The sequence below is a fragment of the Manis pentadactyla genome, chromosome 10 (assembly GCF_030020395.1).
Source record: "Manis pentadactyla isolate mManPen7 chromosome 10, mManPen7.hap1, whole genome shotgun sequence".
NCBI lineage: Eukaryota > Metazoa > Chordata > Mammalia > Pholidota > Manidae > Manis > Manis pentadactyla.
The window spans coordinates 72,500,271-72,526,067 of record NC_080028.1 but is presented as its reverse complement, the minus strand read 5'-3'; the positions used below and the strand labels follow the sequence as shown (position 1 = coordinate 72,526,067).

Here is a 25,797-nt window from a genome sequence, read left to right as displayed (position 1 = left end):
ATGTAAAATAATTACCTAACTTGTCTATTTAGCATTTTTGGGGGAAAACTTACAGAGTTTATTTTAGCAGGTGATATTCCTCATTCCTTACCCATTTCCATGGTTAAATTCCAGGTGTTTCTCAAAGGACTGGGATGTCACTGAATATGGTGTTTGTGAGTTGATCGATATCATATCAGAGATTCCAGACACAACCATCTGCTTGTCCCAACAAGATAACCAAATGGTGATTTGTATCCCCAAAAGAGGTATGTTGACTTAAATGTGCTGGAGGGAAGTTGTCTACCGCAGTGGTTATTTTAACTCGGAGCCGTATAGGGGATGCGCCTTTGCCTCCTCTGTGGTTCCTGAGGGTTCCTTGGAAAGTACAGTGTGAAAACACCTGCTCTGCTGTGTAGTGGATCCTCCATTCTTCAGAGTAGGTGAATCTACTTGTCAAGAAAGCAAGCAAGGTAGTTTTTCAGGATTCCCTCTGGGGGAAAAATGGCATGACCAGCACGTTTTTTCAGTGCCTGCTAAGCCTTTCTGACTGTTCACCACGTGGTTACCAGCTGAAAACCAGTCACCACGCCTGCCACCTGTTGCTTTTTTCTTTCAACTGAGTTACTTTACCTATGCACACTTGAGAAGGAGAGAAAAGGAAAGTGAATGTTTTGCTTTTCCCACTTTTATAGTTCTGGTTGATGCCTGGAAGATAGAGTAGAAAAAATTAAATCTGCCTGCTGTCATGTTCTCTTCACTGTTACTCATCAGTGATTCATAAACTGTGTTCCTGCAGAACACTGATGTCCACGCAGCCATAGAATTACAAAGCTAATTGGAGTAATGTTAGTCTTCCCCAATTCTAATTTAAAAATTAGTGGAAACAAAATCTAAGTTGAAACCTTTTTTCCTCTGTATTATTGTTAAACTTTTGGTGCCTGATACTCTTTTTTGCTGGCAATTTTAACTGAAGATCAGAAGAATAACCAAAAAGCATGTAAATATTCAGAGCTGTGATTTCATAGAAATAGATTCCACATTCCTTTCTCAAATACAGAGACCTGTATGTATATCATTTCACATATATGAATATATGAAATGGGAGTAAGGAGGCAGGGGACAAGAGAAAATACTTCTCACTTGTAAGATGAAATTACATAGGTATGTGTGTATTCACATATAATAACCGTGTCACAACTTCCTGGTGTTCTGCCTTTAATAAGCAAGTTTGAAAACCATCTGCAAAGAGAGAAATATGTTTGCTTTAGGTTGTGTGTGTGTTTGGAAGTCAAGGATGGTATCTTTTGTAATCTGTGCATAGGACTAACAGTAATAATGTCAAACAAATGGGTGGAAGAAAATAGTAACTTGGTTCTTTTTTTAAAGAACGTACCCAGGATGAAATAGAAAGGACAAAACAGTTCTCCAAGGATGTTGTTGATTTGCTGCGGCACCAACCCCATTTCCGGATGCCCTTTAATAAGTTCATCCCCTCCTACCATCACCACTTTGGCCGGCAGTGCAAACTCGCCTACTATGGGTTTACCAAACTACTTGAACTTTTTGAAGCCATACCTGATATTTTACAAGTGAGTAAAGAGATTCTAATTATCTATTTTTTCTGAACTATGTGTAAGGGGGATTTTTTTTTCTCTCAGTCCTATTTTCCTGGGAAATAGGGATTTATGATATAGGGTGACAATTTGAAGTATTTCAATCAGAGAAGCTATGTTGTTGGCTCACTAGTATTTTTAGGTAAATGTAACAAATGTGCTCTTTCCTTCAATAAAGAAATCTTCAAACTTGTTTCAGGGTAATTACTGAAAAATGGTAACTAGTTAGATTTTTTTAAACTGAATACTCATTCATTAGCTCCATACTTTTCAAATCTCTTACATGAGAGGTGGGGATAACTAACAGGTGGTATGAATGCTTTGTTCTTAATGTTAAACCAGATTTCTGTTGATTTTATTAATATTACTATTTTTGACTCCTGAAGTGCTTTTTAAAGATGTTTTAAAATGCTTGTGGTAAAGTACACATTACCTGATTCATCATTTTTAAGTGTACAGTCCAGTAGTGTTAAATATGTTCACATTGTTGTGCAGCCTATTTCCCGAACTTTATCTTGCGAAACTGAAAGTCTGTGTGCATTAAAGAACACTAAAGGGCTTTTTAGGTACTAATTGTATACATTTCCGTGCCACTGAAATCCATGCACAATCCTAACTTGTTCAGTCTCCCTTCCTGCTCCTCTGTTTTCCCAGGTGTTGGAATGTGGAGAAGAAAAAATCCTTACTTTGACAGAGGTGGAACGATTCAAAGCTCTAGCCGCTCAGTTTGTTAAACTCCTTCGGTCCCAAAAAGATAACTGCCTTATGATGACAGATCTGCTTAAAGAGTACGCTAAAACTTTTGGTTACACATTTCGTCTCCAAGACTACGACGTCAGCTCAATTTCAGCTTTAACACAGAAACTCTGCCATGTTGTAAAGGTAAACAGGTTTTTCCTCCACGGGCTGAAACTTGCAGTGGCACCGTCTTTATGGGGATGTGCACTTGGCCTTAGCGTTTCTGTGCTTGTTCCATGCACTGCTCACTGCTTCACAGCTTGCTGCATGCATCTTCAGTGCCTGACCAGGTAATGGTGGCAGTTTAGGTTTTTGGTCTTGCTCTTGTGTGTTTATTGGTGGCCTTTCCTGAGTAGTGTCTTTCTAACTGATGAGGACACTGTTGTATCCCAGGGTGTTTCTTCTCAGGTGTATCAAACTCAGTGCTCCTTACCTGAAGTTGGATCCTTTTTTTTTTTCATTTATTATCATTAATCTACAATTACATGAAGAACATTATGGTTACTAGACTCCCCCCTTCACCAAGCCCCCCCCCACACTATGGTTACTAGACTCCCCCCTTCACCAAGCCCCCCCCATTATAGTCACTGTCCATCAGCGTACTAAGATGCTGTAGACTCACTACTTCTCTGTGTTGCACAGCCCTCCCTATGCCCGCCCCCCACATTATACATGCTAATCGTAAGACCCCCTTTCTTTTTCCCTGCCCTTATCCCTCCCTTCCCACTCCTCCTCCCCAGTCCCTTTCCCTTTGGTAACCGTTAGTCTGTTCTTGGGTTCTGTGATTCTTCTGCTGTTTTGTTCCTTCAGTTTTTCTTTGTTGTTATACTCCACATATGAGTGAAATCATTTGGTACTTGTCTTTCTCCGCCTGGCTTATTTCACTGAGCATAATACCCTCTAGCTCCATCCATGTTGTTGCAAATGGTAGGATTTGTTTTCTTCTTATGGCTGAATAATATTCCATTGTGTGTATGTACCACGTCTTCTTTATCCATTCATCTACTGATGTACACTTAGGTTGCTTCCATTTCTTGGCTATTGTAAATAGTGCTGTGATAAACATAGGGGTGCATCTGTCTTTTTCAAACTGGGCTGCTGCATTCTTAGGGTAAATTCCTAGAAGTGGAATTCCTGGATCAAATGGTATTTCTATTTTGAGCTTTTTGAGGAACCTCCATACTGCTTTCCACAATGGTTGAACTAATTTACATTCCCACCAGCAGTGTAGGAGGGTTCCCCTTTCTCTGCAACCTCGCCAACATTTGTTGTTGTTTGTCTTTTGGATGGTGGCGATCCTTACTGGTGTGAGGTGATATCTCATTGTGGTTTTAATTTGCATTTCTCTGATGACAAGCGATGTGGAGCATCTTTTCATGTGTCTGTTGGCCATCTGAATTTCTTCTTTGGAGAACTGTCTGTTCACCTTCTCTGTCCATTTTTTAATTGTATTATTTGCTTTTTGTTTGTTGAGGTACGTGAGCTCTTTATATATTTTGGATGTCAACCCTTTATCAGATCTGTCATTTATGAATATATTCTCCCATACTGTAGGGCACCTTTTTGTTCTATTGATGGTGTCCTTTGCTTTACAGAACCTTTTCGGCTTGATATAGTCCCACTTGTTCATTTTTACTTTTGTTTCCCTTGCCCGGGGAGCTATGTTCATGAAGTTGTCGCTTATGTTTATGTCCAAGAGATTTTTTTTTTTTAACATTGTTTTCCTTTAGTTGGTATACAGAAAACAGGGCACTTTTCTTACACAAGACCATTTATACTTTCTTCTTTTCTTTTTTTCTTAAGGTATTATTGATATACATTCTTATGAAGGTTTCATATGAAAAAACAATATGGTTACTACATTCACCCATATTATTGTGTTCCCCCCATACCCCATTGCAGTCACTGCCCATCAGTATAGTAAGATGCCACAGAATCACTATTTGCCTTCTCTGTGCTACAACATCTTCCCCATGATCCCCACCACACCATGTGTGCCAATCATAATACCCTTCAATCCCCTTCTCCCTCCCTACCACCCGCCCCACACCCCTCCCCTTTCATAACCACTAGTCCCTTCTTGGAGACTGTGGGTCTGTTGCTGTTTTGTTCCTTCAGTTTTGCTTCATTGTTATACTCCACAAATAAGGGAAATCATTTGGTGCTTGTCTTTCTCCACCTGGCTTATTTCATTGAGCATAATACCCTCTAGCTCCATCCATGTTGTTGCAAATGATAGGATATGTTTCTTTCTTATGGCCGAATAGTATTCCATTGTGTATATGTACCACATCTTCTTATCCATTCATCTACAGATGGACACTTAGGTTGCTTCCATATCTTGGCTATTCTAAATAGTGCTGCAATAAACATAGGGGTGCATATGTCTTTTTGAATCTGAGAAGTTGTATTTTTGGGTAAATTCCAAGGAGTGGGATTCCTGGGTCAAATGGTATTTCTACTTTTAGTTTTTTGAAGAACCTCCATATTGCTTCCCACAATGGTTGAACTAGCTTACATTCCCATCAGCAGTGTAGGAGTGTTCCCCTTTCTCTGCATCCTTGCCAGCATTTGTTGTTCTTAGACTTTTTGATGCTGGCCATCCTAACTGGTGTGAGGTGATATCTCATTGTGGTTTTAATTTGCATTTCCCTGATAATTAGTGATGTAGAGCATCTTTTCATGTGTTTGTTGGCCATCTGAATTTCTTCTTTGGAGAATTGTTTCTTCATATGACCTGCCCATTTTTTAATCAGGTTGTTTGCTTTTTGGATGTTGAGATGTGTGTTTTTTATATAGACTGGATGTTAACCCCTTGTGGGATATGTCATTTACAAATATATTCTCCCATACTGTAGGATGCCTTTTTGTTCTGTTGATGGGGTCATTTTCTGTACAGAAGCTTTTTAGTTTGATGTAGTCTGATTTGTTCACTTTTACTTTTGTTTCCCCTGCTCAAGGAGATGCATTCAGGAAGAAATTGCTCATGTTCATACTCAGGAGATTTTTGCCTATGTGTTCTTTTAAGAGTTTTATGGTTTCATGACTTACATTTAGGTCTTTGATCCATTTCACATTTTTTTTGTGTATGGGGTTAGACAGTGGTCCAGTTTCATTCTCTTACATGTAGCTGTCCAGTTTTGCCAGCACCATCTGTCGAAGAGACTGTAATTTCCCTATTGTATGTCCATGGCTCCTTTATCATATATTAATTGACCATATATGTTTGGGTTAATATCTGGGGTCTCTGTTCTGTTCCACTGGTCTGTGGGTCTGTTCTTGTGCCAGTACCAAACCATCTTGATTACTGTGGCTTTGTAGTAGAGCTTCAGTTGGGGAGCGAGATCCCCCCCACTTTATTCTTCCTTCTCAGGATTGCTTTGGCTATTTGGGGTCTTTGGTGTTTCCATATGAATTTTTGAACTATTTGTTCGAGTCCGTTGAAGAATGTTGTTGGTAATTTGATAGAGATTGCATCAAATCTGTATATTGCTTTGGGCAGGATGGCCATTTTGACGATATTAATTCTTCCTAGCCAAGAGCATGGGATGAGTTTCCATTTGTTTGTGGCCTCTTTAATTTCTCTTAAAGAGTGTCTTATAGTTTTCAGGGTATAGGTCTTTCACTTCCTTGGTAAGGTTTATTCCTAAGTATTTTATTCTTTTTGATGCAATTGTGAATGGAATTTTTTCCTGATTTCTCTTTCTATTAGTTCATTGTTAGTGTATAGGAAAGCCACAGATTTCTGTGTGTTGATTTTGTATCCTGCAACTTTGCTGTATTCCGATATCAGTTCTACTAGTTTTGAAGTGGAGTCTTTAGGGTTTTTTATGTACAATATCATGTTGTCTGCAAATAGTGACAGTTTAACTTCTTTACCAATCTGGATTCCTTGTATTTCTTTTTTTTGTCTAATTGCCGTGGCTAGGACCTCCAGTACTATGTTGAATAACAGTGGGGAGAGTGGGCATCCCTGTCTTGTTCCTGATCTCAGAGGAAAAGCTTTCAGCTTTTCACTGTTCAGTATGATGTTGGCTGTGGGTTTATCATATATGGCCTTTATTATGTTGAGGTACTTGCCCCTCTATACCCATTTTGTTGAGAGTTTTTATCATGAATGGATGTTGAATTTTATCGAATGCTTTTTTAGCATCTATGGAGATGATCGTGTGGTTTTTGTACTTCTTTTTGTTTATGTGGTGGATGATGTTGATGGATTTTTGGATGTTGTAACATCCTTGCATCCCTAGGATGAATCCCACTTGGTCATGGTATATGATCCTTTTGATATATTTTTGAATTCGGTTTGCTAATATTTTGTTGAGTATTTTTGCATCTACGTTCATCAGGGAAATTGGTCTGTAATTCTCTTTTTTGGCGAGGTCTTTGCCTGGTTTTGGTATTAGGGTGATGTTGGCTTCACAGAATGAGTTTGGGAGTATTCCCTCCTCTTCTATTTTTTGGAAAACTTTAAGGAGAATGGGTATTATATATCTCTGTATGTCTGATAAAATTCCGAGGTAAATCCATCTGGCCCGGGGTTTTTTTCTTGGGTAGTTTTTTGATTACCGCTTCGATTTCTTTCCTGGTAATTGGTTTGTTTAGATTTTGTGTTTCTTCCTTGGTCAGTCTTGGAAGGTTGTATTTTTCTAGGACGTTGTCCATTTCTTCCAGGTTTTCCAGCTTCTTAGCATATAGGTTTTCATAGTACTCTCTAATAATTCTTTGTATTTCTGTTGGGTCCGTCGTGATGTTTCCTTTCTCGTTTCTGATTCTGTTGATGTGTGTTGATTCTCTTTTTCTCTTAATAAGTCTGGCTAGAGGCTTATCTATTTTGTTTATTTTCTCAAAGAACCAGCTCTTGGTTTCATTGATTTTTTTCTATTTTATTCTTCTCAATTTTGTTTATTTCTTCTCTGATCTTTGTTATGTCCCTCCTTCTGCTGACTTTAGGCCTCATTTGTTCTTCTTTTTCCAATTTTGATAATTGTGATGTTAGACTATTCATTTGGGTTTGTTCTTCCTTCTTTAAATATGCCTGGATTGCTATATACTTTCCTCTTAAGACTGCTTTCGCTGCATCCCACAGAAGTTGGGGCTTTGTGTTGTTGTTGTCATTTATTTCCGTATATTGCTGGATCTCCATTTTAATTTGGTCATTGATCCATTGACTATTTAGGAGCGTGTTGTTAAGCCTCCATGTGTTTGTGAGCCTTTTTGCTTTCTTTGTTGAATTCAGTTCTAGTTTTATACCTTTGTGGTCTGAAAAGTTGGTTGGTAGAATTTCAATCTTTTGGAATTTACTGAGGCTCTTTTTGTGGCCTATATGTGGTCTATTCTGGAGAATGTTCCATGTGCACTTGAGAAGAATGTGTATCCTGTTGCTTTTGGGTGTAGAGTTCTACAGATGTCTATTAGGTCCATCTGTTCTAGTGTGTTGTTCAGTGCCTCTGTGTCCTTATTTATTTTCTGTCTGGTGGATCTGTCCTTTGGAGTGAATGGTGTGTTGAAGTCTCCTAAAATGAATGCATTGCATTCTGTTTCCTCCCTTAGTTCTGATAGTATTTGTTTCACATATGCTGGTGCTCCTGTGTTGGGTGCATATATATTTAGAATGGTTATATCCTCTTGTTGGACTGAGCCCTTTATCATTATGTAATGTCCTTCTTTTTCTCTTGTTACTTTCTTTGTTTTGAAGTCTATTTTGTCTGATACTGGTACTGCAACACCTGCTTTTTTCTCCCTATTATTTGCATGAAATATCTTTTTCCATCCCTTGACTTTTAGTGTGTGCATGTATTTGGGTTTGAGGTGAGTCTCTTGTAAGCAGCGTATAGATGGGTCTTGTTTTTTAATCCATTCAGTGACTCTTTGTCTTCTGATTGGTGCATTCAGTTCGTTTACATTTAGGGTGATTATCTATAAGTATGTACTTATTGCCATTTCAGGCTTTAGATTCGTGGTTACCAAAGGTTCCAGGTTACTTTCCTTACTATCTAAGAGTCTAACTTAACTCACTTAGTATGCTGTTACAAACACAATCTAAAGGTTCTTTTCTATTTCTCCTCCTTTTTCTTCCTCCTTCATTCTTCATATATTAGATATCAAATTCTGTACTTTTTCTCTGTCCCTTGATTGACTTTGGGGATAGTTAATTTAATTTTGTATTTCTTCATAATTAGCTGTTCTACTCTCTTTACTGTGGTTTTATTACCTTTGGTGACAGCTATTCAACCTTAGGAACACTTCCGTCTATAGCAGTCTCTCCAAAATAGACTGTAGAGATGGTTTGTGGGAGGTAAATTCTCTCAGCTTTTGCTTATCTGGAAATTGTTTAATCCCTCCTTCAAATTTAAATGATAATCTTGCCAGATAAAGTAATCTTGGTTCCAGGCCCTTCTGCTTCATGGCATTAAATACATCATGACCCTCCCTTCTGGCCTGTAAAGTTTCTGCTGAGAAGTCTGATGTTAGCCTGATGGGTTTTCCTTTGTATGTGATCTTATTTCTTTCTCTGGTTGCTTTTAACAGTGTGTCCTTATCCTTGATCTTTCCCATTTTAATTACTATGTGTCTTGGTGTTGTCTTCCTTGGGTTCCTTGTGTTGGGAGATCTGTGGCTCTCCATGGCCTGAGGGACTATCTCCTTCCCCAGATTGGGGAAGTTTTCAGCAACTACCTCCTCAAAGACACTTTCTATCCCTTTCTCTCTCTCTCTTCTTCTGGTATCCCTATAATGCGAATATTGTTCCCCTTGGATTGGTCACACAGTTCTCTCAATATTCTTTCATTCTTAGAGATCCCTTTTTCTCTCTGTGCCTCAGCTTCTTTGTATTCCTCTTCTCTAGTTTCTATTTCATTTATTGTCTCCTCCACCGTATCCAACCTGCTTTTAATACCCTCCATCGTGCTCTTCAATGATTGGATCTCCGACCTGAATTAATTCCTTAGTTCTTGGATGTCTTTCATATCTCCATTAGAATGTTGATGATTTTTATTTTGAACTCCCTTTCAGGAAGAGTCACGAGGTCCATATCATTTAAATCTTTCTCTGGAGTTGTATTAATAATTTTACTCTGGACAAGGTTCCTTTGGCATTTCATGTTTGTATATGGCACCCTCTAGTGTCCAGAAGCTCTATTCTGGAGATGCTCAGCCCCTGAAGCAATGTCTGGGGTCGCAGGGGAGTGGTACTGGTGCCTTGGTGGAGGAAAGAGCTGTTCCCCGCCTCCCGGCTGCTGTGCCTGTCTCCACTGCCTGAGCCAGTGGGCCAGGCACACAGGTATAACTTTTTGTCCCAGAGCAGCCAGATATGGAACCCTGCTTTCCACAAGTGGCCGGAATCCCAGTCTCCCCAGGAACTCTGCCTGTATTAATTTTCCAACTCAGTAGTCATGCGATTCTCATGAAAGCACCATGAAATGTAGGTTTGTGCTCCCAGAACAGATCTCCAGAGCTAGGTATTTAGCAGTCCCAAGCCTTCCACTCCCTCCCTGCTCCGTTTCTCTTCCTCCCGCCGGTGAGTTGGGGTTGGGGAGGGGCTCGGGTCCCGCGGAGCCACAGCTCTGGTACGTTACCCCGTTTGCTGAGGTCTGCTCTTTTCTCCAGGTGCATGAAGTCTGACGCTGTCCTCTTTCCTGTTGCTCTCTCAGGATTAGTTGCGCCAACTATATTTTCTAATTGTATCCAGTTTTAGGAGGAAGCCTCTCTCTCTCCTCTCATGCTGCCATCTTTAATCCATTCTCTGAAGTTGGATCCTTTTAAACAGATCTTTGTCACTGATCTCCTGTCCCAGACTGTGACCCACTTATGGAGCAGATTTAGGAGCATTGCCTTTGTTGCTGGTGACCCTGGGTGGGAGAGGGTAACTTCCTCTTCTTCCCTACCCTGGACTGAACTGGCCCTCCCAGTGCTCAGCAGAGCACATGGGCAGATTGCAGGCTGCCTCCACCACTGGGCCAGGAACGCTCACTACAAGAAGAGATGGAAAGAACATACGACATGGGGACAGCCCCCGCTACAGGTCAGGAAGGAATGTGTGTGCACGCTGTTTGGTTAGGGGAGGAAGATCCTTCACGGGAGACAGGAGCTGCTGCTGGAGAGGAGGAGCAACACTGGAGTGTGGAACATGAGAGCCAAGGAGGAGAAGTGGTCAGCAGCATCAGAGCTTCTGAGGGGCAAGTGAGATGGGGGTGAGCGTGACCTTTGACTTGGCTAAGTGGAGGTACTTGGTGTCACTGGCCAGAGTGGGGCTGACTTCAGAGTGATACGGGGACCAAACCACATGGAGAGGGTTGAGGCTTGAGGATATGGTGGCAAGAAAATGGCACCAGGTAACCCAGATGACGTTTCAGTTTACCTGTGAAGGAGGAGCACGAGGGGGCGGCAGTTGGAGACCACAGGACTGAGTGAGTGTGGAGGGTTTTGGTGGGGTTTTATCCCCCAGTTGGAGAGACTTGAGCATGTTTGAGAGTCACTGAAAAGGATCTACTACTTGAGAGAGAAGAGAAATATACAAAGGGGGAAAGGATGGCGGGCGAGGGTCCCAAGCAGGCAGGAGATGTGGGAATTGGCATTCGGTGGAAGATGGATGGCTCTGATACTAATCTTCTGATAAAAAAGAAAGGGGGATAGGGTAGATGCATGTCTAGGGATGTTTGATGTCTGTCCCCAGGAGGAGGAGGGAGTTGCCCTCCAAGAGCTAGTTTTCTGTCAAGATGGGGGCTGCTTAGGATGGATAGGATTCAAGATGGAAGTGCATGGACGTGGTCTGCAGTTGTCATTGTGAGTGGGAGAGTGACCTGGTCAGGAGATGAGGTCGGGGTGCTGGGAGGGGGAGCATGCCCTGCACGGTGCCCAGAGAGGCTAGAGCTGGTCCGTCAGGACGTGGCTGCTCGGTGCAGGCTCCGGAGAGCGGATGGTGGCTTCAGGGTGGGACTTTGCCAGCCAGGTGCAAAGAAGAGGCACAGGGACAGAGATGTTTTTAGAGGGTTGACAAGAATGTTAATGAATGAATGCCCCGTAAGTGCCAAGATGGATAAAAGAGGAAAGCGAAGAATGGAGAGGGCTGTGAGGTGGGTGGAAATAGGAGTCATGCAGCAACGCCGAAGAACAGTAGGAGGAGTGGAGCGTGTTGCCCTCCCCAGCATCTGCTCCTGGCTTCCATTGGCACGAACTGAGGTTTGAGTTATTTTGGAAGTGGGCAGTGACCAGATCCCACGTGAGGCCTGGGAATGGGTGTCTGGCATGGAATTGAATAGAAGCGGGTGCCACTGGAGGTGGGGAAGTGAGGAGCTGGAAGGCCACAGTGTGGGACAGGCCCCTGGATGCTCAGGCATCTGGGACCACGGTGGGGTGGGCTTCAGTGGATAGAAGACTCTAAGCCATGACCGAAGACTTTGGTGACCACGGGCCAGTGAGTGGGGGGTTGGCGTGTGAGCAGTAGAGGTGGGGAAGATGGGAGAGGCTCCAGGGTGCTGCCCTCGCTGCTACTGGCATCGCCCCAAGAGCTCCTGGGAAATGTCACTGTCTGGGCTTCACTCCTGTCTGGGAGACATAATCAGTCTTTAGTGTGGTCTGAGCACTGGCATTTTTTATAAGCTCCCTAGATGATTCTGTTGTGTTGTAAGGGTTGAGAATCAAGAGATGTATCAAAGCAGGTTTTTACTTGTTATCCTTAAAGGCTGGAGTAGAGTGATGGTCTGGGTATCTACGAAGTGACTCACACTCCCCTAGACTTGCATCTCTTGACCGATTAATCCCCATTTCTGCAGAGGAAATCTAGTCTGAATCTCCACAAGTTCATCACCGTCCTAAGGGCAGCAGGTCTACCCATCAAACTCCTGCCTTGGCTCTGGGTGAGCATCAAAACCAGGCAGAGACTGGTGTTGGGGTGGCTGCATGAGTACCCCTGCCTCTGAGGATCCAAAGCCCCAAAGGGTACAAGCTGTGGTTACCCAGCCCTTGCTGTGGGCACTGAGTCCTGTGGGCTGTCTGGAAAGCCAGATAGAGGGGAAAATAGCTGTAATGTAAACACTGGTCTGCCTACCAATAGCTGAGCAGCAGGCACGCTGAACTTTGCCTCTTTTAATGGGAGTAAAGGCTCAATCCACAGACTTGTCCCCATGCCCGAGGCCTGTGGCTCTAGTCACCAGAATGATGGTTTCTTCACCTGCCGCCTGGTCCCCAGATGATAACCTGTGTCTTTCTCAAAAGGTTCTTCTCCCAGTGCACTTAATCACTCAAACCCTTTATCTCCCAGAGAACCTGAAAGAATCAGAGTAGGCACATAATCAGAAATGAAAATACCAGCTTTTTGGCTAGTACGGTGGACAAGACTGCAGTTTGCCTGCCGTCACTTCCCCTGTCTGTCTCCTGGAACACAGGTGGGAGAGTCGGATCTGTGGGACGTCACCTGGAGGCTAACCACCCCCCAACCTCCTGAGCACAGAAGCCCCTAATTCATACACTTGGGCCAGTGGATATCAGCTGACCAGTCTCACCTCCTTCCCGTAGCAGGGAGTGGGAAGAATGCCTTGAGTGGAGGGGGTGGGGATGGGGGGTGATACTGATGGAAATATCTGGTTATGGACCAGCAGGGAGGCAGAGATCAGTTTCTGCTCCAGTGTCACATGAAGTGTTGGTCTGGTGTCCCAGAGAAACTAAAAACAAACCCACTCACTTTACTTCTGTTTACAAGAGAAATTCTTCCTCTATTGGTCTCATTAGCCAAAATGAACTAGCTGGCTGGTCATAACCCACATTGTCTCTGTTGAATTCAGAAAGGTTTGAATTCTTGTTTTCCAAGGTTGCTGATATAGAATCTGGCAAACAGATTCAGCTGATCAACCGCAAGTCTCTGCGCTCCCTCACTGCCCAGTTGCTGGTCTTGTTGATGTCTTGGGAAGGAACTGCCTGTCTTTCTGTTGATGAGCTCAAGAGACATTACGAAACCACGCACAGTACCCCGCTCAACCCCTGTGAATATGGATTCATGACCTTGACTGAACTTCTGAAGAGTCTGCCTTACTTAGTTGAGGTACGAGTGCTAATAGTACTTTAGAACCATCACGACAACAGTGCTGAATTGGGTATTTCTGGATTACCAAATGCTCTAGATCAGAGGGTGCAGAGCTGAAAGGGTGCATTGGTTATTTTATAGTTAGACTGACGCAGAGGGAAGTACGGGCACTCTGACCAAAGGACCAACAAGCCCTGGCCTACAAATTCTTGAACTAGGGTGCTTTTGTCCTACATCAGGCTGGATTTTCCTCTTTCTGAATTAGATGGATTATGTAGTGGCTTCATGTGACATATGTGTCAGATATGGGTCAGAAAGATTGACTTGCTGGTCACCAGATAGCCTTGCAAGAATTGCATGTAAAGATAAGAAGAATCATGAGAGAATACTCTGGAAATAGATAAAGTTGTAGAAAAAATTACCATAATTGACTCAAGAAGTTAAAAATTGGACCAATTGACACAAAAGAACCTATAAAGATCAATGAAAATTTACCACTGAAAAAGGCACCAGATGGTTAACAGTTGGGTCTTAACTAACCCTTAAAGAACAAATAACTCCAACTTCTTAAAACCATTTTAAGGTCACTTAAAAAAATGCAAAGCTCAGCACTTTGTTTACGAAGCCAAAATAACTTTAATACCAAAAGCCTAATATAGTCCCCCAAAAGAAAGTGATTCTAAATAAGATGTTAACCAATGAAATCCAGCATTGTACAAAAAGAGTGATACACCGTGATCATCATGTAACCGTGTCATTGGTAATTAGACAATTAAGAGATAACTGACAAAAACTCTCTCCTTGCCCAGACCTTAGTCTGGCTCCTCTGAGCTGCCTTATAGACTAGACCTGGACTTTGGATGTCAATAAAGGGTGTCTTAGTAAATTTCCATCCACCAGCCTCTCCCCACCACATCCCTATAAATCCCCACTTTTCTGCGTTACATTGCAAACTGAGCCCAGTTCTATACTGAGGTTCTTTTTTTCCCCCTGTTGCAATACTTCCTGAATAAAAAACTACTGTCCGGCTCTGGTTTTCATTCACGATATCAAATCCAACATTTTCTAAACTCTTGTTAATTATCTATTACATGAACATTGGTTGTAGATATTGTAAATGGATGTTTCAAGACAAAAGGCTTTCCACAGCCAGCTAAGGTGGAGAAACATTCCTTCTCTTGGATAGTCAGTACCCGTTAAAGACTGAAAAAGTTTATGGTAAAGAAATTGTTTAATTTACTTGAGGACAAAAGAGCTTTGAGGTTTTTTTGCCCTTGCTGCTGCTGTCGTGGTGGTTTTGTTTGTTTTAAAGAACACTAATGCCATCATCCTGCATCACAGTGTCCTTGGAAACCCCTTTTGGAGATAAGGGTCAGTGGCCTCTGTGCCTGCTGTTGAGCAGCCCTCTCCACCCAGGGCTTTGCCAGGCTTCTCCTCTTCTGACACACCTTCTTCAGACCTCTGCCACCCTAGATTTGCAAATAGAGCTCAAGTTTGCTCAAGGCGGCAGCTTTCTCTTGTAGGAGATCCTTGAATGAATCCCTCCTCCTCCCTGATTTATTGCCTATTTCAAGTTGACTTGGCCCCATTCACTCCCAGCTGGGGGCCCTCGTTTGGGGGGCTGGGGCAGACGGGTCACTCTCAAAGTTCCTAGTGCTCCTTTTTGTCTTGGACCAGGTTTTTACTGATAATACAGAAGAATGTGTGAAGCTCACAAGTTTGTATCTGTTTGCCAAGAATGTGCGGTCTTTACTTCACACTTACCACTACCAGCAGCTCTTCCTTCATGAGTTTTCCGTGGCCTACACCAAGTATGTCGGAGAAACACTGCAGCCCAAGGCTTACGGCTACAGCAGTGTGGAGGAGCTCTTGGGAGCAATCCCACAGGTGGGTGTTCTCGGAGCTTCCTGGAGACCCACAGGCTCACGCTCCTGAATAAAACTACAGAATGCTACAGAATAACGAAATGGCAGCATTTTCAACAGATCTTTTCAAAACATACTGTTGTCATAAAATGAATTATTTTAACGTTTCTCCTTCATTCTGCAAACCCTTGTTAAATTCTTATGTGCCAGGTGAGTAAGTTGCAGACCCTGCCCTCAGAGAGAGTCCCAGAGAGTCGGCACCTGAGCCGGTGGTGAGTTGGTGAGCATTGCAGCTGCTGGGCACCAGGAGGGCGAGGGCAGGGCCCGCTCTCCAGCAGGTGGTATTCCAGAGCCCAGTGATCAAGGATGTGTAGAAGTTAATGTGAGAAGGAGGGGAGAGGCAGCCTGGGCAGAGGGACTGCAGAAGCAGATGCAGAGCAGCGAGAAGTAGCATGGAGTGCAGTGGCATTCATGACCGTGCTGGAGCCTAACAGTGAAGGAAGAGCTCACTTACGGGGGCTCTGCTCCTCAGGGTTAGGAGGACCCAGAGGACGGGGGAGGGTCTCAGGTTTGCCTGTGAAGCGCACTGCACTGCTGCTGTCCAGCGGAGCTGAGAGGAATGGGAGCAGGCGCCTGCGAGGGCCCGGCCATGGCCAAGGCCCCGGTGACTGGTGTGAAGGGCTGGAGCCCGAGTGGCGGAGGAAGTAGCTAAGGACCACGGGAGCTGGTGACAGGTGCAGGTGGGGGAGTGCGGGGAGCCAGGGGCCGCCTCTCCCCTTTACTTGGCTGAGGACATGGAGAGCAGCGTTACTAGGTGGGGGGCTTTGTTTTAGGATTAGGATAATGAGCTTAGTGTGAAGGGTCTGGGAGATTGCCATTAATTCTCTTAGGATGTGTTTAGTTTCTGGGAAAAACAGTCGGCTCTCATGTGAGAACTGCTTTCATTTATAGACCAGAAGTGGTATTTGGCAGACGGTCTTTCCAAGAACCATAAGGAATATTTTTAAAGCTGAGTCTCTGTTTTTAGACTATACAGCTTTTTATAAGGGGCACATTTCTGCCAGTTTCTATTGCTTTAAAAGCTACAGAAAGTACAGAAAAAATTACCTTGACATTAATTTAGTTTCTGAATTCTAATATACTCAAGGTCGACACAATAGGTTACATTCTTCCTGAATTTTAGGGCCTATTTCCCCTGCTTGTCCCCTGCCTAACCAGTAGTATGTCTTGTGTACAGGTGGTCTGGATAAAAGGACATGGCCATAAGAGAATTGTAGTGTTAAAAAATGACATGAAAAGTAAGTAAGCGGCATTCCCCTCCCCCTTCAGCAGCCCCGCTTCTCTCACTGACCTGTCCCTCTAACAGGTGCTCTTTGCCATCCAGGTCGCCTGAGCTTACTCGGTCTTTCCCCTGCCAATCATGAACACCGGCCCTCCGCTTCTGAGCATATCCTGGCGGTGCCTGAATCTCGCATAGCCTCGGATCTTGAACTTGGAGCGGATAGCGATGGTGAGAGAAGAAAAACAAAGCTTGTGAAATTCTGGGAGAAAATGGCTTGGAGTGGGATGGGAGTGGGTGGGGGCAAGGATGACAGTGGGTCATTTTCATTAAAGTTGAGTATTCATTTATTTTTCAAAGCAGTCTGTTGTTGGTTAATAAGAAGAAACTGGCCTGCATTTGATACAGTCTATGGTTGAATGGTTATGTCTCTTAAAGGATGTTGACACACCCGTAATGGTAATATGTCAACCCCATTCAGATGTTAACGAGAAACTATTCTGACACTTGTTAAAACAGATTTTAAGACTACTGCAATAGAGTCAACTCTACTGCACCGGGAGAAAGAGAAATGGAGCTCAACTCTGAATACAACAAGGGCAAGTGGGGATTTATAGTTAGGGAGCAGAGTGAGGGCCAGTAGCTGGGAAATGACCAAGACGTCATGGGTGGGGGGATTCTTGCTGAGCTGATTCTGGTGAAAGACAGGCCAAGGACTTAGACTCCAGAGGTGGACGATGAGGAACCTGATTGGATAGCTGGGGTGGGAGATTCCCACTAAACCGCCTTCCCTGAGACTGGACTCAGCAAGGACAGGACAGATGTGGAAGGCCACGGTCGAGGCCCAGTGAAGTGGTCTCAGAGGAGCCTCAGTGGAACCGGATCAAGGAGAGAGTCCTTGTCACAGGGCATCCCTGGGAAAGACTTGCTAGTGATACATTTACATCACTCAAAACAGCATTGAGCCTCTTAGGTTTTATGTGGAAACTTCTCTAGATGGAAGTCAACTCCCTTGAATTCTATAGCAGTTTTAACTGTTGTAAGACTTGAGTCCATGGCTGTAGATGAGAATTTTGTCTTCATATGACTGCAAGGCGTTATTTGGAAGTGGTATTGTATTCTGCTTATAGGGTAACTCAGTTAGGCAGTGTTTTACATTTTATAAAGCACCTTAATGTGACCCATCTCCCTCAGCTGTCAGCGAGGCATCAGCAGTTATTTCCATTCTGCAGACGAGGAACTGAAACTCCAGGAAGTAAATAGCTTCCTCCAGGTCACTCAGGCAGGAAGGGACCAGACTGCGACCTGTGTTACCCAGTTCTCAGCTGTTGCTCCTTTGTACAACTGCTTTGTACCCTCCTAAGGGTTTTACATCCCCTGTTTGGGAGCTGAGCGTGGAACCCTTTTTTCCCTCGGCTGGGGACCCTCAGGGAACTGTTCCTCAGAACACAGTTCAGGAGACCCTGACTTGTCACATCTCACATACCAAAGAGTGTCCCAGACCTATCTTCCTTACTTTTTTCTCTTAACCTTGCGTTGAGCTGTTCCTGACCTTTTTCATCTTTAAGGCTTACAAAGAAAGCCTCAAGCACAGACTTGTGGTAGACTGCTGTCCTGAGCAGAGTCACGGCCTGCCTTCTCTGTCCAGGGCCCTGTCAACCAGAGCAAGAGCTTCTCCGCCTGACCAACGACTCCCCTGTGGACCTCCTGTGTGCGCCTGTCCCTTCGTGCCTGCCGTCCCCTCAGCTGAGACCAGATCCCGTCATCCTCCAGTCTGCCGATCTCATTCAGTTTGAGGAACACCCACAAGAGCCTCCGGGTAGGGCGCACTGTGGTGTCTTTGTGGGGTTTGCTCTGAGGCTTTAAAAAATAAAGCCATAATGCCAACATATTAAGTGATTGATGGAGGTGGGGAGAAAACTATACCTTGTCAGGCACAAAAATACCTGGGCTGATTATTCAGAACCCTTTCCCTGGCAGGGTTCCTGAAAATTGGCTTCATGGTCTGAGGTGGCTCGGGAGCACTGTGCAAAGGAATGATGGTGGGTCTTGAAGGGTGAGGTGCTGGGCTGTGGAGGAGCCCACAGGGGAGCGGGGAACTTCTCAGGCTTGCGTTCTCCACCTTTGTAAAGGTGCCGCATCTCTCCTGGTCTAGCCCAGAGGTGGGTGATGCCAGAGGGCGCTGGGGCTTTCCCAGGCTGTGAGTAGGGGATGGCGGGCATCTGTGTCTGGAGCTGTGGACTTTGAGATGAGATCTCAGGGGAGAGGAGGCCGACCGCATTGAGCACTGACTTTATGCCATCTCTCAGTTGTGGCCAACACCCAGCTCGTGGCTGGCAGACAGTCACATTTAATTCTCACCACAGCTCTGCAGGTAGGTGACTGAGGCACAGCACGTGCCAGCTAGAGGCGACTGTGACCCCAGGCTGCTGGCTAGGAGGTGGCAGAGTGAGGATTTGAACCCAGGCCTCCTGTCTTTCTGCCATGTCACCTGGCCTCCTGTGAGGATAGCCCCCCACCCCTGCTCTGCCAGGGGCCTTCCTTCACCCTCATTGTCACCATACTTGCTTCTTCCACGCTCTGCTTTCCAGGAGGTCACCAGGGACAGCCTGCTGATGACTGGCCTCAGTTTCATGGATCTTAGTCATCTTAGGCAGCCTCCAGAGACGTTGCCCAGTGAAAGAACCGAGGCTTTTTACCTGCAGAGTAGGAGGTGGGGAAACAGGCTGCTTCTGATACTGGATGATCTGGTCTGAGGAAGGCAGGGGCTCTGCATCCCGTCCCTCCCGCCTTCGGTGCCTCTACACGGGCAGCGGGAGTGCAGTGTGGAACAGCACATCGCTCTCAAGCAACATGGCTCTGTATGTGCAGCAGGCTAGTTCCCTGCGGCTCACAGAGAAAGAGCAGTCTCCGCACACTCTAGGAAAATGGCTCTATCTCACTTCCTGGGTGTTTGAGGGTAATTCTGACCCTGTGGGATTCGCCCCTTCTCTCCACCTGCCTATGTATAGTGAGTGTATCCTCTGTCAGTGGAGTGGCCAGGGCCTCCATGCTACTGAGGCCCCTGCTAGCCTGCAAGTCCGTAGGTCATGTGTGGCTTCTGGGTCCTTGACTTCCTGACAGACAGAATTAAGGGCCAGACAATCCGAAGTGGAAAAAAAAAGGTTTTAAATAATTGCCCACTGATTTGTAGGCAAAAATGAAGATCTCTGAAACTCTGTAATTCAAAGAGCTGAGATGCAGTTTTTATAAACATTTGACTAAATGACACACAATATTGGCCACACAGCTAACATGTAAATTGTGGCATAGGTGTGACATTTAGTGGGTTAATTTAAAAATATTTTTTGAGATAATGTGAGAGAGAAACAAAACCAGCATATCTTGTAGGTCCCACAACAAAATCTGTCTGTTCTTCTATGTTTACAGAAATGATGATTTTAAACCAAGAAGGACAAATTGAACTTCCAGTGCCAGTGAAGAAGGAAGACCCAGCCTTGGGCTCCGGCTCGTCGTGCTCCTCAGCAGCTGTCCCGGCGCCTCCCTGCCCCTTGGAAACACCAGAGTCACTGCTCAGCAAGGACCCCAGTGAAAGCCCAGCCAAAAAGCAACCCAAAAATAGAGTAAAATTGGCAGCCAACTTTTCCTTTGCACCTGTAACCAAGCTTTGACTCTCGTTTTGAACATAGAATTAGGATGGGAAATCACTGTCTGATTCTGCACACAAAAGCGGGTTTGAAAAACAGCCTTTTCTGTTTAACGAAAATCCCCCAGAAGCCACTTACTTCATCTTTACATGTATCCATAATGTTTTGTTTGTTTTACATTGAACACAGCTTTGAGCTGAAGCTTTTCTTTCTTTCCCCCCCTCCAATTATTGGAAGAGAAAAAAACAAAAACAAAAAAATTTCTGGCATAGGTTCAAGCATCCTTAATGCATTTTACCAGATTTTTCTTAATGTGAAATATAATTGTGTTCCATAAGAAGAAAGTAAGAACTCAGCTAGGAGGAAGTGGTTTTACTTCTATTAAACCACATCAGTAGTAAAATCTTACGTGTAGCATATTATAGTCTCTAAGCCTTTGCTTACTGATGTTTTCAGACAGTATTAATCAGATGCATGATGTGTCTTTGAAGCACAGGCTGTTCGGTGGCCCCGTGTGAGAAGGTATTTCAGGTTGGATATGAAGGTTCCTGGCTTCCATGTGACTTGTAAGCGTGCCTTGTTTTTTATTTAACTATGTCTGTAGTTGACAAATGCAGCTTCATCACAAAGTTTTTTTAGATGTTTCCACTTTGGGGTTCCATTTAGGAGCTTTCTAGAAAGTTGAGGATGTTTTAAGCTTCCCTTTTATGTTCAGTTCCAGTTTGAACATGGATTAGGTTAAGGAAAAGGAGATGGTCTTGGTGTCATGAATTTAAAGTCAGCATTTGAATTCCGACACACGTTGTTTGTTGTGTGTCGAGAGGCAGTGTGGGGAAGAGAGACTGATTTTCTAAAATATGCATCAGATGCATAAATTACAAATCAGAGCTGAGGGGTGAGGTGCTTGAACAGGAGTGGTATTGATACTCTTTCCACTCGGAAGAGACAGTAATTCTATCTGTTACGGATGAGGGCCAAGGTTGATCAACTTAACCTTGTATTTGTAATTTTAAACCTGGTTTTGGGAAGCTTTACATGTGAGTATATGTCGGTGTTAGCTCGGTGTCTTTTAATAGTGTCTGCTTTTACTCTGTCACTTCTTGCTGTTGGAAGCCCACTTGGGTTTTCTGTGGTGTCTGATGTTGGCATTTGGGAAAAGCCAGCCTTGGAGGGAGCAACTGCCCTGTGGAATGACCTTCGCCTCGAGGTGGCTGAGGCATCTGGTGACAGGTGGCCTCTTGTCCCTCCTAGAGAAACCCGACATTTACAATGGGTTGTATTTGTTGGGCAAAAAGGGCGGATTCATTCATAGAGCAGAAAGAACCTGTTGGCATAAGGTCTTCCACTAGTTGGATGGTTTCTTTTGGGGAAATGTTTATATTTTGTAATTTCTAGAAAGCCAGAAAATGGGCTCTGATTTCATAGCCAGCCTTTTGCTAAAAAGTCACAAAATAAGGGCTAATGAGAGATTTTTACAAGTTAGATTTTTGTTCCCCAAATCTTTTAAATGAAACCAGTGATACCCAGTTCTCAACACATGGCCCCAGTCAAGATGGAACAACATTGGGAAAGCCTTCTGAGCCTTATGGCATTCTGCAAATCCTTCTGAAGGCATTTCCTCTACAGACATAGTATGATAGGAAGGAAAATGCAAATGTGCAATTTTTTTAAAAGAAGCTTTTAAACAGTGTAATGAAGTTTTGTGTTGAGACCATCAGCTGCCTTATCCTGAGATTTCATAAGGCTGAATTTGCACACTTAGACTTAAGTTTTGCTAGAATGTAAAGAACTGTGGACTTTAAAAACGTAACAGGTACCATTACAAGTCACTAGGAGCAGTATCAGAGCAGCTTCTTTGGGTAACAAAGAGACTGAAGTGTGCTGTCGTGTGAGTGTGGTGGAATTCTCTGAGTTGCCCGTCAGCCTGGGACACGTGTGTGACTCTTAACAGTTGCTGTTTGAAGAGAGGAGAATACAGCGGAAGGCGCATTGTGTTTGTATGTGTCCCACAATGGCCAGTCCAATGGCTATCTATTTTTTTATCCAGAGGCTTACTTAAATGTGACAAAATGATGTATGAGAATTAAGATAATGAGATTTCTTTATTGCCGGGTGGAAAGTTGTGCTGGATTACATTTATCTGTTTAAAAAAGATACAAAGTATCACCAAGACCCCCTTTCCCATGGCCCTGTTTGTTTGGATTGGGCTTGGGGGAAGAGATGTTTTTTCTTAACTGTCTACTTTGTTTGAACACTTTTTTTGTGGTTTAAGTGCTGTTTTGTGTGTTGGGACCAAACAGTTGTCAATAAACTTTACAAGCAAGCATCTAATTGGAGTTTTCCGAGTGAGTGTTTTGTTTGTGTGAGGGGAGGGATTAGAAACCAGTCCGGTTCTGTCGTCTTTTCATTTCAGGCTCCCCCCACTTCTCACCCCTTCTGAAAATCTAACTGGGGGATGGAGGGCTGGTCTTGACATTTTGGAAGCCCTTTTAATTTGACATTAGGCCCTAGTAGGTGGCAGCCACTGTTGGCCCTTCGCGGTCAGGACCTCGGAGGTTTGCCGCGGAGTTCCAGCATATAATCAATCACATGTAGGGAAAATACAAGGAACACAAAAGCCCTCTGGTCATAAAACGGAGGTAATTCCTAGGTCTGTCTGTGTGAATGACACCCATTTCGCAGGCTGCCTTGGTTCTGCTCACTGCCCTGCATGCTTTTTGAACAGGCCCTTTTGGAGACTTCCTTTGCAGATTCCATCTGAGGCCCTCTGACATCACCACTGCCTCCACCCTGACCCCCTTGCAGGAATCTAAAAGGACCTAGGAGAGACTTGAATGGTTGGGTAAATTGCTTCTTGATGATGTGCAGTTTAAACAAAGTTCAACATGACAAAAAGCTCCTAACCTCTGGCAATCCTTTCCAAACATCATCCATTGTAGCCAATTTACACAGAAAACCTTGACCTGCTACCAGTACCCTTAGAACACAGCAGGGAGGTTTGGGAGGTCTAGATAGGGGTTTGAAACGGGGCATGGCATTTATGTCTGCGTTTCCCATCCAGTCTGGAGAGGGTACCTTAGACAGTGGCTGTTGGAGGAAAGCAGACCTGTCTGTGCTGGGGGTGGGTATGGCCCTGACGCCAGCTGTGCAGTTGGCCCTGAATGTTCCCCGTACTGTGAGGAGCATTGCGCTTTGGGATTTATGTGTGTGATTTCTAGCTGCTTCGTGACGGCAGAGACTGAGTCACGGCACAGAAGCATCCTGGCTGCCTCGCACACCGCTGACCTGAAGTAGCCCCTGTTTGCCCTGCAGACTGGGACAAGGTGCATATAGGCTCTGGGGTTGGGGGGGGGAGCAGCCACCCTGACTCCCTGTCTCACAGGCCAGCAGTCTGCATCGCGCCTGTCACTGCCCTACTGACCTTGTGTCCTCCTGCACTGCTTTACTCCGGGCCTGTAGGACAGCTGGCCAATCCCGGCTGCTAATGTGATTACAACATCAGCCTCATCTAACGCCACTCTTTGGGGAAAGATACAGAGACGACTGAGTCAATTTGCTTGTTTGAATTAATACTTTGAGGGCCCAGTGTAGAATCTCTTTCCCAGGAGAGTTCTGGTCTCCCCGGTGGGAGGTAGGCAGACTTGGGGAACAGCCGGGGTTGGAGTATGAGGAGACCTGGCTGCCTTTGGGACAAAGTCAACAAGTTGTGGAACTGGCAGGAAAAAGAAAATCCCTCACCTTTCAGGTCTGTGGAACAGGAGCTCAGAGGATCTCAAGTCAGACACTGAGGGTCAGAACTTGCCTCAAGACAGAAGCATTCACATATTCTGGGAAGGAAGGATTTGGATATGGGGAACACTGGCACAGAGGAGGAGAAGGGGAAGAAAAACTGCAGGGGGAAGCTCAGCAACTGGCAGCCTCAGTGGACAACCAGCTGGAGTGCTACAAGTGCTGTGGCAGGGTTGCCCAGGGCTGGCAGGACCAATCTTGGTGCCATTTCTCCCAACCACTGTAGGCGGCTCATTGTAGGGAAGTCCCCCTGCCCCACACTTTCCCTTCTGTTCTATAAGGACAGCTGTCTGCTATTTCACCCTGGATTATGTCTGGCCTTGAGAAACCTTGAAAACACAGCGTGTTGTACCCATGAGTAAGGAGCTAGATAAGGGCCTTGAAGGCCGGACACCTGGCCATCAAGGCCACATGCATGCGCATCTTCAATACTTATGTAACCATGAACTAGCAGTATAGCAGTATAAAAAGAACAGCCTTATGCAGAATAAAGTGGCTTCTTCTGAGCACCCTCGTGACCACTCCCACCCCCTCCTTTGCTCTTCCTGTCGTCCAAGACCTCAACAGCAACCCCTGGACCCTGACACTCATGTGAAGGCCTCTTCTTCCACCTCTGCCCCAAAGCCTTCCCAAAAGCAGGGCCTGGCCTGGGGGAAAACCCCCCCCCCGACTCCCACCTCCTATCCTTTCTCCCTCACAGACTTTCTGAAGTCATCATGAGTACAGACAGATCCACCCATGAGCTGCAGGGTCCGGGTCCTCAGTGTTAGCAGCTGCTGAATCTGCTGTGTTGGTGCCAGACATGGAATCGGGAAAGAAGTTTCAAGATAGAATAGAAATAGATCTAAAATAGAACCACTCTCACTTCCGTACGTGGGGAGGCCAATGAATGTTCTGCACATGGACTCTGGACCCTGAGCCCTGCTGACCCTCTCCCACCCCCGCCCTTCTGCCGACTGAGGGCCCCAGGTTTTGTTGGCTGTCAGCTGGAAGCCACCTGCAAACTCCGGAGGCCGCGCACAGTTCCCTGCCACACAGGCTTCCTCAAAGTGGCAGCTTAGTTCATCAAGCCAGCAAGGAGAATCTCCCCAGTGGCTAAGAGGGATCCTTACATAGTAAAACCTAATCAAGGGGGTCACCTCCCAGCACCTTTGCCAACTTCCATTAGGAACAAGTCACAGTTTCCACCTCCTAGATGACCCACGGTTTTGGTGAATGAATGAATGAATGAGTGATGTAGACGGCCTAGGACATCTGATCCAGCTGCCGGTGAGGGAGGAAAGGGGTCCCAGGCTATACTGAGGGTCAACAACCAAGTTTCAAAGCTGCAAGAGCGCTTAAAAGCCAACAAGTCTGACCACCTCTATCCCCAAACTGAGGTTTACAGAGGGGAACGTGAGGCTGGCGAGTGTAGGCCATCACCCATGATGCTCCACGGCATGGCTAGGCTGGAAGTCCTGGTCTATGTGGCAGCCAAGTCCAGTCTTTATGGAGCTCCCATGGGGTGCCAGGCACTGAGGCATATGTGAGCGTCCTGATGAGTGAGACATGGACCCTGCCAGACCTTCCTGCTCCCCAGTGGGAGCACTACTTGGGGGCTCAGACAGGAAGAACCCTCCGGGGTGGTGGTTCTCAACTCAGAGCATCACAGTCACCAGGGAAAACATGTTTAAAATGCAGGCAGTCTGCAAAAACCACTGGCAGGGGTTCTCAAAACTATCAGGGTCATGAAAGACAGAAGAGACTGAAGGAGATTAAAGACACAAGGCCACAAAAGCAACACGTGATCCTGGACCAGACCCCTTCTGGGGGAGGAGAATCGCCACAGTGGAAAACATTGGGCCGACTCATGAAATGTAAATGTA

The 25,797-nt window shown here is 45.0% G+C and overlaps 1 protein-coding gene across 4 annotated transcripts in view; it reads left to right on the top strand.

Annotated features, from left to right (window-relative positions):
* Window positions 1-22,479, top strand: part of MARF1 (meiosis regulator and mRNA stability factor 1) — a 46,056-nt gene extending 23,577 nt beyond the window's left edge. For 3 of the 4 annotated variants that reach the window (XM_057486967.1, XM_057486968.1, XM_057486966.1), the window contains 9 exons: window positions 115-248; window positions 1,369-1,571; window positions 2,250-2,477; window positions 13,140-13,370; window positions 15,030-15,239; window positions 16,455-16,515; window positions 16,602-16,727; window positions 18,145-18,315; window positions 19,926-22,479. In XM_057486967.1, coding sequence (XP_057342950.1) covers window positions 115-248; window positions 1,369-1,571; window positions 2,250-2,477; window positions 13,140-13,370; window positions 15,030-15,239; window positions 16,455-16,515; window positions 16,602-16,727; window positions 18,145-18,315; window positions 19,926-20,167 — 1,606 coding nt within the window. In that variant the 3' untranslated portion in view covers window positions 20,168-22,479. Of the gene's footprint in view, window positions 1-114; window positions 249-1,368; window positions 1,572-2,249; window positions 2,478-13,139; window positions 13,371-15,029; window positions 15,240-16,454; window positions 16,516-16,601; window positions 16,728-18,064; window positions 18,316-19,925 lie in introns of those variants that run through there. The other variant, XM_057486969.1, reaches the window with a different exon arrangement.
* Window positions 22,480-25,797: the final 3,318 nt, after the last annotated feature.